General features: G+C 48.9%; 1 protein-coding gene across 3 annotated transcripts in view; it reads right to left on the bottom strand.

Annotated features, from left to right (window-relative positions):
- The window catches only part of CHN1 (chimerin 1), a 140,781-nt gene extending 137,278 nt beyond the window's left edge, over positions 1–3,503 (bottom strand). Inside the window, exons 1-2 of one of the 3 annotated variants that reach the window (XM_040357707.1) lie at positions 3,231–3,503; positions 3,047–3,133 (exon numbers count right to left, since the gene is read on the bottom strand). In XM_040357707.1, coding sequence (XP_040213641.1) covers positions 3,047–3,065 — 19 coding nt within the window. In that variant the 5' untranslated portion in view covers positions 3,066–3,133; positions 3,231–3,503. Of the gene's footprint in view, positions 1–3,046; positions 3,134–3,230 lie in introns of those variants that run through there. The other 2 variants (XM_040357708.1, XM_040357709.1) reach the window with 2 other exon arrangements.
- Positions 3,504–16,270: the final 12,767 nt, after the last annotated feature.

Genomic DNA, 16,270 nt, shown 5'->3' with positions numbered 1-16,270 from the left:
GAGCAACGTAGAGTTCACATGAGCAGGAGGCTTGCCTCTACATTCTGCCATTAAAGTGGAACTAAAGTGTAAAACCAGTAAGCTGCAAGCAGGCAGGATATTTATCACAGAAGAAACACACAAAGGGGGTTATTTACGAAAGGAAAATCCACTTTGTACTACAAGTGCACTTGCTGTAGATCTGAGGGGGACATGCAAGGAAAATAAACAGCATTTTAGCTTGCACATGATTGGCTAATAAAATCAGCAGAGCTTCCCCTCATTTCAGATCTACCCCTCAGACTTACAGTGACTGCACTTCAAAGTGCAATTTCAAGTGCAAATTATACTTGTAGTGCAAAGTAGATTTTCCTTTTGTAAATAACCCCCCTAGGTCTTTTCTGCAATAAAATAAACATACCTACCTGCTTGCATGCCCAGCAAAGGGTACATTCTCAGAATGCCTGTGCGCCAGAATGAAAACGCACAATGCATGTGTGTATGCACGCACCAGATTGTAGGGTACTGCAGTACCATATCATTTGGTGCAATGGGTTTTTTAAAAGTAGTGCATGCACTACATTTTGTGTGTTCCAGTCAAACTTGCATTCAAATGAACCGGCTGCCAAATCGCACTGCAGGGGGAAACACACAGAAAAGTGGATTGTGTTCCCGTGAGATTCGTGTGTGATTGGCCCTCAGACCTTCTAGGGCGTCATTTTCATGGGCAAAAAAAACAAAACATATGGTTGAACTGTGGTTTTACCCCCCACCCAAAAGATAACATGTAGCCGTTTGGGTCTTACACGTACTGCGACAAATTTAACTTTCAACGTCTTGTTGCGTTTGACATGTGCCAGCACCTGTTAAACCCACCCACAATAGTGAATAGGGCTACACTGCAAAACACTCAGCGTCACAGTTGCTATATACTAATCCTATTCACAAACCAAAAATAGCCCAGAAATTAAAAAAAGGAAGGCATTAAGGAGATGGCAGTATTGCCTTCAAAACGCCTGCTTGATGCAGCAATTCATCATGGACCACTTTTCAGATAGTGCTACATTTGTAAACTTAGTCTTAAGGCTGGGGTCATACTAGTGCGAATTGGATGTGGTTTTCCCCTCATCCTGTCTTTGGGCGTTAGTGGGAGGAACAGTGTTCGGCTGAATTCGGTGGGAGGAACAGTGCCGCCCCCCCCCCCGCGGCTGGAGTCCGTGGGAGGAACAGTGCCGCCGCCCCCCCCCCCCCCCCCGCGGCTGGAGTCCGTGGGAGGAACAGTGCCGCCCCCCCCCCGCGGCTGGAGTCCGTGGGAGGAACAGTGCCGCCGCCGCCCCCCCCCCCCCGCGGCTGGAGTCCGTGGGAGGAACAGTGCCGCCGCCCCCCCCCCCACGGCTGGAGTCCGTGGGAGGAACAGTGCCGCCGCCGCCCCCCCCCCCCCCCCCACGGCTGGAGTCCGTGGGAGGAACAGTGCCGCCCCCCCCCCCCACAGCTGGAGTCCGTGGGAGGAACAGTGCCGCCGCCCCCCCCCCCCACGGCTGGAGTCCGTGGGAGGAACAGTGCCGCCCCCCCCCCACAGCTGGAGTCCGTGGGAGGAACAGTGCCGCCGCCGCCCCCCCCACGGCTGGAGTCCGTGGGAGGAACAGTGCCGCCGCCGCCCCCCCCCACGGCTGGAGTCCGTGGGAGGAACAGTGCCGCCGCCGCCGCCCCCCCCACGGCTGGAGTCCGTGGGAGGAACAGTGCCGCCGCCGCCGCCCCCCCCACGGCTGGAGTCCGTGGGAGGAACAGTGCCGCCGCCGCCCCCCCCCCCCCACAGCTGGAGTCCGTGGGAGGAACAGTGCCGCCGCCGCCCCCCCCCCCCACAGCTGGAGTCCGTGGGAGGAACAGTGCCGCCGCCGCCCCCCCCCCCCCCCACAGCTGGAGTCCGTGGGAGGAACAGTGCCGCCGCCGCCCCCCCCCCCCCCACAGCTGGAGTCCGTGGGAGGAACAGTGCCGCCGCCCCCCCCCCACAGCTGGAGTCCGTGGGAGGAACAGTGCCGCCCCCCCCCCACAGCTGGAGTCCGTGGGAGGAACAGTGCCGCCGCCACCCCCCCCCCCCCCACAGCTGGAGTCCGTGGGAGGAACAGTGCCGCCGCCGCCGCCCCCCCCCACAGCTGGAGTCCGTGGGAGGAACAGTGCCGCCGCCGCCCCCCCCCCCCCCCCACAGCTGGAGTCCGTGGGAGGAACAGTGCCGCCGCCGCCGCCCCCCCCCCCACAGCTGGAGTCCGTGGGAGGAACAGTGCCGCCCCCCCCCACAGCTGGAGTCCGTGGGAGGAACAGTGCCGCCGCCACCCCCCCCCCCCCACAGCTGGAGTCCGGGGGAGGAACAGGGCCGCCGCCGCCCCCCCCCCCCCACAGCTGGAGTCCGTGGGAGGCACAGTGCCGCCGCCACCCCCCCCCCCCCCCCAGCTGGAGGCCGTGGGAGGAACAGTGCCGCCGCCGCCCCCCCCCCCACAGCTGGAGTCCGTGGGAGGAACAGTGCCGTTGCCGCCCCCCCCCCCACGGCTGGAGTCCATGGGAAGAACAGTGCCGCCGCGGCCCCCCCCACGGCTGGAGTGGACCCACGCTCCGCCCCCCACGGCTGGAGTCAGTGGAACCGTGCCCCCGCGCTTGGCATCAGTGTCACAGTGCTTGGCGGCAGTGGCACAGTGGCCCCGCGCTTGGCGTCAATAAAAGGAGTAAAGGGCGGTAGTTTGTGAAGCACTGAACAGTGCAGCATGCAGTGACACGGCGTGGTGACTCGGGGCTCCTGATTGTTGCATGTATGTATGTATGTATGTATGTATGTATGTGATGCACCTCACACAGCATTACTGGGTGATCAGGGTGACAAGCGCTGTCATCATGTCCTGGCATGGTCCTTGCATTGATCCCTGTACAAGGTGTGGAGAGCCCCTCAGTGTACATTCCCCCCACACACAGGACAATACCGAGCGGTATGAGCACACAGCACACGCCCATAGGCTGAGCCTGGAAACAATAGATAAAGATGTATGAAGACTCCACAATGAATGGAGATCATACTCACCGAACAAGGTGAGAGCCATGGCTGCACCCTGACAAAGCCCGGGGCTGGGGCCGGCTCACATGGGCTCAGTCCGGGAGGATGGAGAGGCTGGAGGAGGAAGAGATGAAAGTTATGATGAGCTCCTCATTAATCACGGCCAGGTGACAGGCGCCCCGTGTACACAGAGGAGGAGGGGAGGACGTACCTCACACAGGGAAGAAAGGAGCGCTGCGAGGGGGGAGAGGAGCCGGAGTCTGGCTGCCTCAGGAGACGGGCTCTCTGAATGGACGCCTCGCAGAGGTCGCAGTCACGCCGCATCCTTCAGGATCCCGGCCGCCATCTTGCTTCCCCCACATGACCAGCTGCGGCTCCTCACACACAGGCGGCGGCGGTCAGGCTGGCGGCTGCCTGGGTTGTCCTGGCAACAGGAAATCCGCGCTACCTCTGTCGCCCTGTGCCTGGAGCTTGCCTGCTATCATGTCCTCTCCCCTGAGAGAGGCCCGGCTTCCTCCGGGAGGGGGCGCTGTGACAGGACCAGAGCCATGTGTGCAGTCAGTAAAGTGCACCTGTCAGGAGAGAACCATACAGGGTCCTGAGGTGTAGATAGGTGGTGACAATGCGGACCAAATAAATAAAAACTAGTGTATGAGAAATTCCCTCCAAACAAGATATTGCACTAAGCCTGTAAGTAAATAAGAGAACCAGAACTTTCCTTAAGAGCTCACTGAAATTCTGGCAGGTGTTTTCCTGTACCCGCAGCTGTATTAAAATGCAAAACAAAACAGTGGGAAATTTGCATGTAAAGTTGAGATGTATTGAATACTTTTTCTGCTCATACATACAATTTAGGCTACCTACAAGCCTGCTATTTACCTGCTGTTAACAAGCTCCCCCTGGCTTCTGTAGCTGGAGGCACTGTAAAGCAATGTTTACAGCAGAATTTGTCAATGTTGGCAGCTTGGCTCCCCCTGCTCCTTCTTCTCAGTCTTGATGGCTTAGGCCCCTTTCAGACTGGGGCGGGAGCTGCGGTGGCGGTATAACGCCGCTAAAAATAGTGGCGCTATACCGCCGGAATTGCCGCGGGTATCAGCCGCTAGCGGTGCGGTATTAACCCCCGCTAGCGGCCGATAAAGAGTTAATATCGCCCGCAATGCGCCTCTATAGAGGCGCATTGCGGGCGTTATTGCCGCGGTTCCCATTGTTTTCAATGGGAAGGAGCGGTGAAGGAGCGCGGTATACATGCCGCTCCTCTCACCGCTCCAAAGATGCTGCTGACAGGAGATTTTTTTGTCTCCCGCCAGCGCATCGCCTCAGTGTGAAAGCCCTCGGGCTTTCACATTGAGTCTGCAGTGCAGGAGTTTTTCAGGCGGGATAGCAGCGCTATTTTTAGCGCTTTACCGCCTGAAAAACTCCTCAATGTGAAAGGGGCCTTAGAGAACCATTTTGATGACTTTCTGCTGTGAACTTTGAGGATAAATTGTCACACAGTGCCTGCAGCTACATAGGTCAGTGAAGGCTTGTTGTAATGCTCATTTAATACCGGTTAAGACATTGAAACTACTTGCATGTCCACAACCTGTCCAAAGGTTGCTTTAAATTCAGCAACTGGATCTTTTTAAGAATTGTTTTGAAATACGATTGTGGTACAAACAGGTAAATTTGGGGAGCAAGTAGCAAACATCCCTATCCCCATCATAAGCCTTTCTTGGGGGGAACACAATAGATATCAATGGGGAAATGCTGGCCTGGCTGATCAACCTTTCCTCCGATCACTCTTGGGATGTCCACCATGGTTAGATAGGGCCAGATCCACAAAGAACCGGCGTAACCTAAAAATTCCCATTTAAGTTACACTGCCTTAAAATTTCTACCTAAGTGCCCGGTCCACAAAGCACTTACCTAGAAATTTTCGGCTGTGTAACTTAAATTCCGCCGGCGCAAGGCGTTCCTCTTCAAATGGGGGCGATTCCCATTTAAATTAGGCGCGCTCCCGCGCCGGCCGTACTGCGCATGCTCGTGATGTCATTTTCCCGACGTGCATAGCGCGAAATTACGTTACGCCGAGCTTTGTGGATCGCGACGGGTCAATAAAGTTGCGTCGGGAAAAAAAAAAGATACGGCGAAAAAAAAAAAATTTAAAACAAAAAAAAAAACGCGTCGCTGGACAGAAGGGTCTGCTTTTACAAGGTGTAAACAGTTTACACTTTGTAAAAGCAGCCCTAATTTTACACATGCAACTTAATACTTACGGAGAAAAAACGAAGCTGAAAAGCTTCGTGGATCTCCGTAAGTGCTAATTTGCATACCCGAGGCGGCATTTCGACGCAAAATGCCCCCAGCGGCGGATGCGGTACTGCATCCTAAGATCCGGCAGTGTAAGTCCCTTACACATGTCGGATCTTCTGCCTAACTATGGAAAACTGATTCTGTGGATCAGTTCCATAGATAGAAACAGGGATACGACGGCGTATCAGTAGATACGCCATCGTATCTCTTTTGAGGATATGGCCCTTTGTTCCTACACATTTTCTAGCTTTCTCTAATTTGGACAAGAATAGCCAAATTACATGAAACATTCTCTGAACTCTCCAGGTACCATCAATGAGCTTGTCATAGCATCTCCTGCATAGATCTAATTCAATAACTGCCAGTCAGCCTTAGCTTTCCAAGGTACTAATGCCACATACACACGATTGTTTCTCGGCTTGTAAAAAACAATGTTTTTCAGCCTCTAGAAAAAACATTGTTTTTTCCAACTTCATCATTAAAACGACGTTGCCTACACACGATAGTGGGGAAAAAAATGCTCTAGCAAAGCGCAGTGATGTACAACACGTACGACAGCACTATAAAGGGGAAGTTCTATGCGGATGACACCACCCTTGGGGCTGCTTTAGCTGATTCCGTGTTAGTAAAAGACGATTCGCGCTTTTCTGTCTGTTACAGCGTGATAAATGTGCTTACTCCATTACAAACGGCAGTTTTACCAGATGAGCGCTCCCGTCTCATAACTTGCTTCTGAGCATGCGCGGGTTTTTCACGTCGTTTAAGCCCACACACGATCATTTTTTACAACCGGAAAAACGCCATTGTTTAAAACGTTGTTAAAAATGGAGCATGTTCGAATTTTTTTTTTGTCGTTTTTCAGAACCCGAAAAATGATGTGAAGCCCACACACGATCGTTTTAAATGACATTTTTTATAAACGTAGTTTTTTACAAGCCGAAAAACGATCGTGTGTAAGCGGCATTAGAGTTGCTTTGTCTTTTACAGCAAGATGTGGCGCCAATAAATTGGAAAGGCTCTCGCGCTATCGGTGCTAAATACTATGGGGGGGGGGGGCACTGCTGCAGTTACCTGGAACCGGTCCTGGCCAGAAATGTGTGAATGAAATAGATGATGGTGACTGCGCTGTGTGAGGAAGGGTAAAGAGCAGATGCACAAGGAAGTGAGTAGCAAAAACCCACCACTGAGTAATCGCTAGAGCCAGTGAGGGTGGGAGGTCTGTGAGTCGGTAATGGTGAGCATAAATTAAATATTAATCATACACTATAATTAAATTAAATGATGAACATCACAAACATGAGAAGCATGTAAAACCAAACAGCTTAGTTAATGTGAATAGTGCCAAAAAGTTCAAATATAACACAATCCAAATGAGGTCCCAGAAGTCCCAGAAGAGGGAAGATGTGGGACCGTAATAGGTAAAGAAGTCAAATAACAGCTTAGTTGATGTGAATGGTGCCAAATGGTTCAAATATAACACAATCCAAATGGAGTCCCAGAAGTCCCAGAAGAGGGAAGATGTGGGACCACAATGAGGTAAAAACGTCAAATAACACAAATAGTCTTAAAGTGCACTGTGGACGATAATAGAGGCCCAAGGGGGTGCCAAAAAGTTCAAATAAAACACAATCCAAATGGAGTCCCAGAAGTCCCAGAAGAGGGAAGATGTGGGACCGTAATGAGGTAAAAACGTCAAATAACACAAATGAAATCTTAAAGTGCACTGTGAACAATAATAGAGGCCCAAGGGGGTATCCCGTGGTTGAAGAGCAGACTTCGGTGCGCACACCTCTAGTGGTATAAAAGGCTCACCTCCAGGCCATAGCACGGACAGCCTAAAATCAATTTACACACTGTATGTTCACAGGCTCAGCAGGGTAGAGGTGACATCAAAATATCCAAATCAAATGGTCATGTTGAAAGTGAAAGACAAGGGCAAATATGGCATAATACTGTGACTGCAGGTATGGAAGATAATATATCACATGCACGTGCACTCACATGGAGGCCTCTAGCAGCGGGCCTATCTCCTACGAACAGCGAGTTCGTGCGATCCGTCTTGATAGGTGTACTTCCTCTATCTTTCGTTACCACCTAGGCATCCACTGGGTATTGGGTGCTCGGAGGGGTATATAAACAAAAGACAAAAGGAAGGCAATGGTGCAGCTCCGCATAAAAAGGTTTAATAAAAGAAAAGTTAAAAACTCACATTTGCAATGGTGTAATGTTTCCAAACAAAACGAGCGCCGTGCTCGTGTTCCTCCTGTTAGGATGTGTGGGGTCTGGTACTTCCTGTCCCTACGCGTGGCGTCATGTCACATGACTTCATCAGGGGAGTCTGTTACAGCGTGATGAATGTGCTTACTCCATTACGAACGGTAGTGTTACCAGAACGAGCGCTCCCGTCTCATAACTTGCTTCTGAGCATGCGCGGGTTTTTAACGTCGTTTTAGCCCACACACAATCATTTTTTCCAACCTGAAAAACTACATAGTTTAAAACGTCGTTAAAAAATGCAGCATGTTCGGGGAAAAAAATTGTCGTTTTTCAGAACCCGAAAAATTATGTGAAGCCCACACACAATCATTTTAAATTACATTTTTTTAAAACAGCGTTTTTTTCATGCCGAAAAATGATCGTGTGTACGCGGCATCAGGCCTTTCTATATTAGATTGCTGCATTTATTTACAGAATTGAATAACCCATCTTGAATCGCTAAGTGGTTATAAACCCTTCCATATACACAACAAAGTTACAATCCTCAGGTTATACACAGAGTTTAGACAACTCCTCCAACATAAGTTGTACCTGTTTATCGGCAGTTTTCTCTTCTCTACAAACGTTCTCTACAATCATCAAAGTGCAGAATTTATACAGCTTGTCTGAGCTCTTAAAAAGCAGTGGATGGAGAACTGAAGTTACACTCTGCAGAGCTCAGTGAGAGCTGATTTGAGAAAAGGAACAGAGCTGAGGCTGTCAGTCACAAGCTGTGTGCTGGAGCTCCATTCCCCTGTCAACTTTTAACTTCTTGGTTTTAGGAAAACTTGTCAAAAGTGACTCACGCCGATAGCAGAGGAACAAGGCAAGAGACAGAAATTACACTTAGTGCTCTGGATTGAGACAAGCACGGACGCATTATAGAGGGATATGCTCTGTTCATGTTTCATGTCTGAGTCTTTAACTATCACCATATAGAGAACCTATCAGTGTGAAGCTTACTAAAGGTCTTAAAGTCTTCTAGTATTTTAAGACCAGTGAGTCACACACCAGTCAAATCACAAGTCAGAATTTTACATAAAAAGATGGGAATTCAGTTTATCTACGAATTATTGTTTAATTTGCCATTTGATTCTCAATGAAGGTTAACACTGAATTTCAAGTTTACTTGTAAGAAGATACATTTGTAAGAAGTGATCAGGAGGAAGCTGAGTGCACGTCTGAGCTCCAGAGGGGAGAAACTATCAATCAAGTGGCAACGTTTTTGTAAATTTGTTTCATAAAAATAATTTGGCTCCTCTATAGCACAAACCTACATTGCGGGAAAGATAATAAATCCCCCCCAATTGTCTTGACTAGACGGAAAGCCGGCGTGCTCTTTGAGGAAGGGAGGTAACTGTTCCTGCAGAAATTAGTACATTTCAGTGAACTGTGCCAAAAAGTTTGTATTTAACATCAACAATGATTATCAAAACCTCTATTCATTCTTAATTTTAATATTTCTTTGTTCTGTTTCAAATGATGCACTCTGTTTTCATAATATGAGGACAATGGTGGGTGTGGGCTTTGCTTTCAAATGAACCAAAATCATACGTGCTTACAATGCATACTGGATCTATGTTTTGTTTCCTTCAGAAACATACTACATGTATTATGGCAAAGAATAGTGGATGATACACTGGGAAATGTATTATCACTTAGGCCCCTTTCACACTGGGGCGGGAGCCACGGTGGCGGTAAAGTGCCGCTAAAAATAGCGGTGCTATACCGTCAGATTTGCCACGGGATTCGGCTGCTAGCGGTGTGGTATTAACCCCCGCTAGCGGCCGATAAAGGGTTAATCCCGCCCGCAATGCGCCTCTGCAGAGGCGCATTGCGGGCGGTATTGTCACTGTTTCCCATTGTTTTAAATGGGAAGGAGCGGTATACACGCCGCTCCTCTCACCGCTCCAAAGATGCTGCTGGAAGGAGATTTTTTTCTCTCCCGCCAGCGCATCGCCTCAGTGTGAAAGTCCTCGAGGCTTTCACATTGAGTATGCGGTGCAGGAGTTTTTCAGGCGGTATAGCAGCGCTATTTTTAGCGCTGTACTGCCTGAAAAACTCCTCAGTGTGAAAGGGGTCTTAATTACCTCTGCATCATCTTTATCATTTATTTATTTATATTTTCTTTGTATTTATTTTTTGTTGTGTAGAGGTTATGGCTAGGGGTTGGGGTAAGGGCTAGGAATTATTTAGTCCTGACACTCCTGCTCGCCCCCCCCCCCTCAAGAGGCTTTCTCCACACCAGGGAGAAAGTGTCGCATTACTGTATGGAGTTACAGACAGAAGAACAGGAAGTGACCATTAAATAAGGACATTTAAAAGCAAAATGGAAGAATGAGGTAAGTGAAGAAGGACTGCACTAAGGTAAAGGAAGCTATTTAGGGAAAACATTTTTTACCTTTACAACCCCTTTAAGATTAGGGGTTATCTTCGGCCTATCCTCAGATGACATTCTATGTGACGAAACACATAGGGTGGGGCCTACAATGGTGACGTCATCACGTCACTCTATCCAGATTGGTGGATGGATTAAGTCCAGGGTCAACACAGCTGTCTACCAGGAGATTTTAGAGCACTTCATGCTTCCTTCCGCAGACAAGCTCTATGGGGATGCTGACATCATTTTCCAATAGGACTTAGCACCTGCCCACACTACCAAAAGCACCAAAACCTGGTTCAGTGACCGTGCTTGATTGGCCAGCAAACTCGCCTGACTTAAACCCCATAGAGACTCTATGGGACATTGCCAAGAGAAAGATGAGAGACATGAGACCGAACAATGCAGAAGAGCTGAAGGCTGCTATTGAAGCATCCTGGTCTTCCATAACACCTCAGCAGTGCCACAGGCTGATCGCTTCCATGCCACGCCGCATTGAGGCAGTAATTGCTGCAAAAGGGGCCCAAACCAAGTACTGAGTACATATGCATGCTTATACTTTTCAGAAGTCCGATATGGTTCTATGTACAATCCTTGTTTTATTGATTGCATGTAATATTCAAATTTTCTGAGATTATGGATTTGAGGTTTTCATGGGCTGTAAGCCATAATCATCACAATTATGACAAATCATGGCTTGAACTATTTTGCCTTGCATGTAATGAGTTTCTCTCTTATATTAGTTTCACCTTTTAAGTTGCATTAGTGAAATAAATAAACTTTTGCACGATATTACATTTTTTCAAATTTCACCTTGTGCCATTCTCCTCATAGTTATTTGTACATTGCATTATTAATTTTTATTTCTCCATGTTTGTTTTCATGCATGTCTTGCGCTGCTGCCATCTGCTGGCCAGAATTTGAATGCCACACGTCTCTGTTCTTGTTAGTAAAGTTTTTTGCATCGGAGGCGTGGACTCGAGGAGGGCTGGCCTCTTCACTGGGGGCAGCTATCTCAGTTTCCTCATGGCTGTGTGACTAGACACTCAACATTTTTGGGCTCGAGAAGGCATCAGTTTTTTGACCAGCAGAAGTCATCAGAAGTCAGCAGAAGTCAGCAGTAGCTCAGCAGAAGTCAGCAGTAGCTCAGCAGAAGTCAGCAGCAGCCAGCAGCAGCTCAGCAGCCACTGCAGCTAGCCTCAGGACATATGCCAACAAGTCAGCATTGATACCACTACTACAGAACAGTATTGTATCACCGTTTATTGTCTTATCTGGATTGAATAAACCCACGTTGATTTCATCCTCATGTCTGAGTCTGGATCCATCTAACCTGAACATCTGCCGGTCCTGTCTGCCCCACTGCTTGGATACGAAGGTAGGAAGTCACACAGTTACAATCAGTTATACCTTCATTTGCCTTCATGTGGGAACAGAACAGTCAAAAAACTGCCTTAATGTCCACACCCCAGCCACAGATTCCCTCAGAGTTACCACACTAAGGAATCTCCCTTGCAACAGGCCCATCTGCAGCGAATCTGCCCGGCTACAGTGCATGTTCCACAAGTCTACGGGCAAGCACCGCATGTCCACGGTATCTTTACTGTCACCTGAAAGCCCTCCACAACCCATCAAGCCGTTTTCTATATCCCTTATCAACCTTTGCTCGCATAGCAGAACTGTTAATGCACACGGGGTCCCTCTCTAACCTAAACCCCCGCAAATCACTTAAAACACCTGAGGAACCTTGCCAGAGTGCCCCAGCGCAGCCGCACTGCGATTTTCAGCCCCCAATTCAAAAGTTTATTTTCTTAAAGAGACAGCGCACCTTAAATCAAAATGGACGAAAAGTACCTTGCACAGTTCCCCAGTGATGAAACAAAGCTAATGCAGCCTGATACTGACCACTATGAAGAACAGGAAGCAGAACCCACACTTCCAGCAGACCAAGTCGTGCGACCAAGTCGCTCCCTCAAACCGACAATAAAGGTCAGGGAAAATGATCAAACCACATAGGACGAGCTATGCGATAACCTGGAAGAGCTATGAGAACGAGTTTCCTCCCTCATGTCAGGACTTAAATCCTCTGGTGATACCACAAGCTTACAAGTTGCCATCAGGCGGCTGAACACTGCTCATGAAGGATACAAGAGACTGTCCACAAGGTATATAACCTTTCTAAAAAATGCTAATAATGATGAAGCCCTTTCAGAACTGAGAAAGGCAGAATCAATAGACATACAAAGAGACGCCATGGTGCTGCTTGCTAAAGATAAAGCGGAACTTTGCATCTCCCATTTGCAAGAAACTAGATCACACAGATCAAAGTCATCCAAACATTCCTCTCGGTCATATAGATCATCGTGCTCAAGAAGCTCAACCCTAAGCGACAGATTACTAGAGGCCCGCATAAATGCAGAGCAATCCAAAGCTCACTGAAAAAGAAGATGCAGAGGCCAAGAGGGCAGATGCAGAGGCCAAGAGGGCAGAAGCAGAGGCCAAGAGGGCAGAAGCAGAGGCCAAGAGGGCAGACGCAGAGGCCAAGAGGGCAGAAGCAAAAGCCAAGAGGGCAGAAGCAGAGGCTCGAATAAAGATACTTGAATCAGAGATGGAAGAGGAATTTGCATTAGCTAAAGTAAGACTACTTGAGCAAGCATTAAGCCAAGGTCTTGATCCAGTCTGCTCGCTACCACAGGAGGTAGAAGATCCAGCTGACCGCACCAGCGACTATGTACTGAAACAATTATCTGCATCATCCCCAGTATGCAGTACCGTCCAAGCCGACAACACCGAAACCTCCAAGTCATCTCCACCTACAGTGCCAGCGTCACTTACAGCGCCTGAGCAACCTGATGGTGTTCACACAGATGTGCCTTCTCAAGGAAAGTTATTACAAAACTACAAAAAAGGCCATCAGGCGTTTCCTGGCCTACCCCCACAGCTCAAGCAGCAGTCGTCACGATCTACAGAGGCTAGATCACAGCTCAACCCTGCAGCAACATCATTCTACCTGGATGCATTTCACCCTTTCACGCCGCAAAGCCTACACGCCCCGGCGGCATCTCAGGTTGTCGCGGCAACAAGCAGTGAGGAATCGGATATGTCTGAGTTGGCCAGGATTATGGCGAGCAGAGAGCTAATTAACACAAGTCTCTCAAAATTTGATGACTGTACAGAGAGCTACAGAGCTTGGAAGGCAACTTTCAAGGCCGCCATTGCCAACCTCAAACTAAACGCAGAGCAGGAGCTCAACCTCCTGATCACATGGCTGGGCCCAAGCTCCGTAAATCGCATCAAGAGCCTCAGAACTGTCTATGTGGGACAAGCAAAAGCAGGTCTCGCTGCCGCCTGGTAGAGACTCGAACGTACCTTTGGCGGTGCAGAAGCTATAGACAAGGGCCTATTTAAGAGACTGCAGAACATCCCAAAGATCAATCTTAAGGACGTCCATAAGCTTCAGGATTTGAGTGACCTGCTCATGGAACTAGAGCTTGCCAAAAGAGACCCTCGTCTGATCGGGCTATGCTACCTGGATACAGCCCATGGAGTGACCCCAATTGTCGTGAAACTACCATACAGTCTGCAAGAAAAGTGGGCAGCATCAGTCTTAAGGTACACAAGGGTGCATGACGTCACCTTTCCCCCATTTGTTAATTTCTGCAGATTCATTGATGAACAGTCCCAGATGAGGAATGACCCCAGCCTCGATTTCCTGGAGTTCAACACTACATCTCCAGCGACACCATCACCAAGGTATAAAAAGTGTCATGCATAAACACAGAGACTTTAAGAGCAGCGTGAGTGTTAGAAAGACTAACCTACCGTCTTCTGCAGCACCCACGGGTAGACAGTACAATGCCTCTTCAGGAGACAAGTCCTTCAATCGTGAATGTCCCATTCATAAAAAAACACACTCACTGAACAAATGCAGGGGGTTTAGATCCAAACCCATACAGGAGCGCAAGAAGGTCCTCAGCGAGCTTGGGGTATGTTTTAGATGCTGCGCTTCATTGGAGCACATGGCTAAGGACTGTAAATCCATCATCAAGTGTGAGGAGTGTCATAGTGAAAGACATGCCTTGGCTATGCACCCAGTTCCACGGCCCAGAGACTCACCAGCTGCCGTCACCACCAGTCCTGCTCCAAGTCCTGGCGGGGAGCCACAGAACCACGCTAACATAGCCGCCGCTGTTTCCTGCTCATGTTTGGAAGTATGTGGCGAGGGCCAGGGTGAGAAATGTTGTGCCCGAATATGCCTAATCAAGGTCTATCCAGAGGGACTACCAGAAAAGGCAGTAAAAATGTATGCCATCATCGACGACCAAAGCAACCGGTCCCTAGCAGGACCTAAATTCTTTGAAGCCTTTGGGATAAAGGGACCATTAGAACCCTACATCTTAAACACCTGCTCAGGCCGCATAGAGACTAGCGGCAGGAGGGCGCAAGGATTCATTGCTTCCCCCATCAGTGGGAATACAGAAATACCCCTACCAACACTGATTGAATGCGATCAAATACCCATTCATAGGGATAAGATTCCTACCCCAGAAGCTGCATCTCACCAACCGCCCCTAAGGCACCTAGCCAAAGTTATCCCACCTATGGACAACAATGCTGAGATTCTACTCCTGCTTGGCAGAGACAATCTAAGGGTGCACAAGGTGCGCCAACAGTGTAATGGTCCTGACTACGTGCCATTTGCCCAGAGGCTGGACCTGGGATGGGTAGTCATAGGAAATGTATACCTGGATCAACCAGAAATCGACTCCTTCAAAACGTACGTGTGTGGAGATGGACGCACAACTTGCATTAAGCCGTGTCCTCATCACTGTGAAGTGAAGGAGAAGTCTCCAGACCTTGTACAACCACCTGACGTCATTTCTCCCCTCTTTGCTGATGACTTGGGGAGATCAGTCTTTCACACAACCAAGGATGACGATAAGGTAGCCTTGTCAGTAGAAGACAGAGTTCTTTAAAGACGAAACCAATCACTGGGTTTCTCCATTACCCTTCCGAACCACCAGGGTAAGACTCCCGGACATTCAGGAGCAAGCGCTATCCAGATCTAACTCTCTTCAGCGTACCATGAACAGCAAGCCTGAGACGAGAGAACACATTGTTGTACCATCCGAACTTAATCCAGCAGATCACGCCACCAGGCCTACGTCTATGGGTTCCTTTATTAAATCTACTTGGCTTACAAGCCCAGAGTTTCTGCTAGGACGAGCAGACAAATGTGAACAGGAAGTTTACAGCATCCAGGATCCGGATAATGATCCAGAAATCTGCGCCAAAGTTAGCGCATTAGTCACTGAAACAAGGCAGACCCCCAGGCTTGACTGCCATAGTTTTGAACATTTCTCCAGTTGGATGAGACTTGTCAGAACCATTGCAAGGTTAGTGCACATCACCAGATGTTATCACAATACTCAGGAAGATAAAGATTGTCATGGTTGGCACGTCTGCCATAAACCATTCTCTGCTGAGGACATTTCTCATAGTGAGTCTCTCATAATACGTCATGTCCAGCAGCAGGTATTTAATGTAGAATGGAAGTGCTTGAACAACAGACAGCAGATTCCTATAAAAAGTCCTCTTGCCAACTTAAATCCAATTATGGACACTTTTGGCCTGCTCAGAGTTGGTGGTCGTTTGAATCAAGCCCACCTAGGAGTTGCGAGCAAAATCCTGTCATTATTCCCAGCAAACATCATATCACCATGTTGCTGATCCGACATTACCACAAAAAAGACTGAACACCAGGGCAGACAAATCACTGAGGGCAAGTTAAGGTCTGCAGGTCTTTGGATTATAGGTATGAAGAAACGTGTAGCCCAACTACTGCATGACTGTGTGCACGGTCGTAAAGCCAGAGGAAAACAGCTACACCAACAAATGGCCGACTTGCCCGCGGATAGACTATGTACAGAGCCGCCCTTCACCTACACTGGCCTAGACGTCTTTGGACCATGGATGGTGTCCGCACGTAGAACCTGTGGTGGTCACGCAAACAGTAAACGTTGGGCCGTGCTATTTACTTGCATGAGTGTGCGAGCCGTTCATATAGAGGTGATAGAATCTATGGACACATCCAGCCTCATTAATGCCTTAAGACGGTTCTTCGCCATCAGAGGACCAGTAAAACAGTTGAAGACAGACCAGGGTACAAGTAATTTCATCAGAGCCTGTAGAGAACTGAACATCGACACTAAGCCCATCCAAGATCATTTGGCGGAGAAAGGTTGCACCTGGATTTTTAATCCTCCTCATAGTTCCCACATGGGGGGTTCCTGGGAGAGAATGATCAGGATCTCACGCAACAT

Source organism: Rana temporaria, chromosome 6, assembly GCF_905171775.1.
Source record: "Rana temporaria chromosome 6, aRanTem1.1, whole genome shotgun sequence".
NCBI classification, from domain to species: domain Eukaryota; kingdom Metazoa; phylum Chordata; class Amphibia; order Anura; family Ranidae; genus Rana; species Rana temporaria.
The sequence above is the reverse complement of the archived record's forward strand: the minus strand, read 5'-3'. Positions and strand labels throughout refer to the sequence as shown.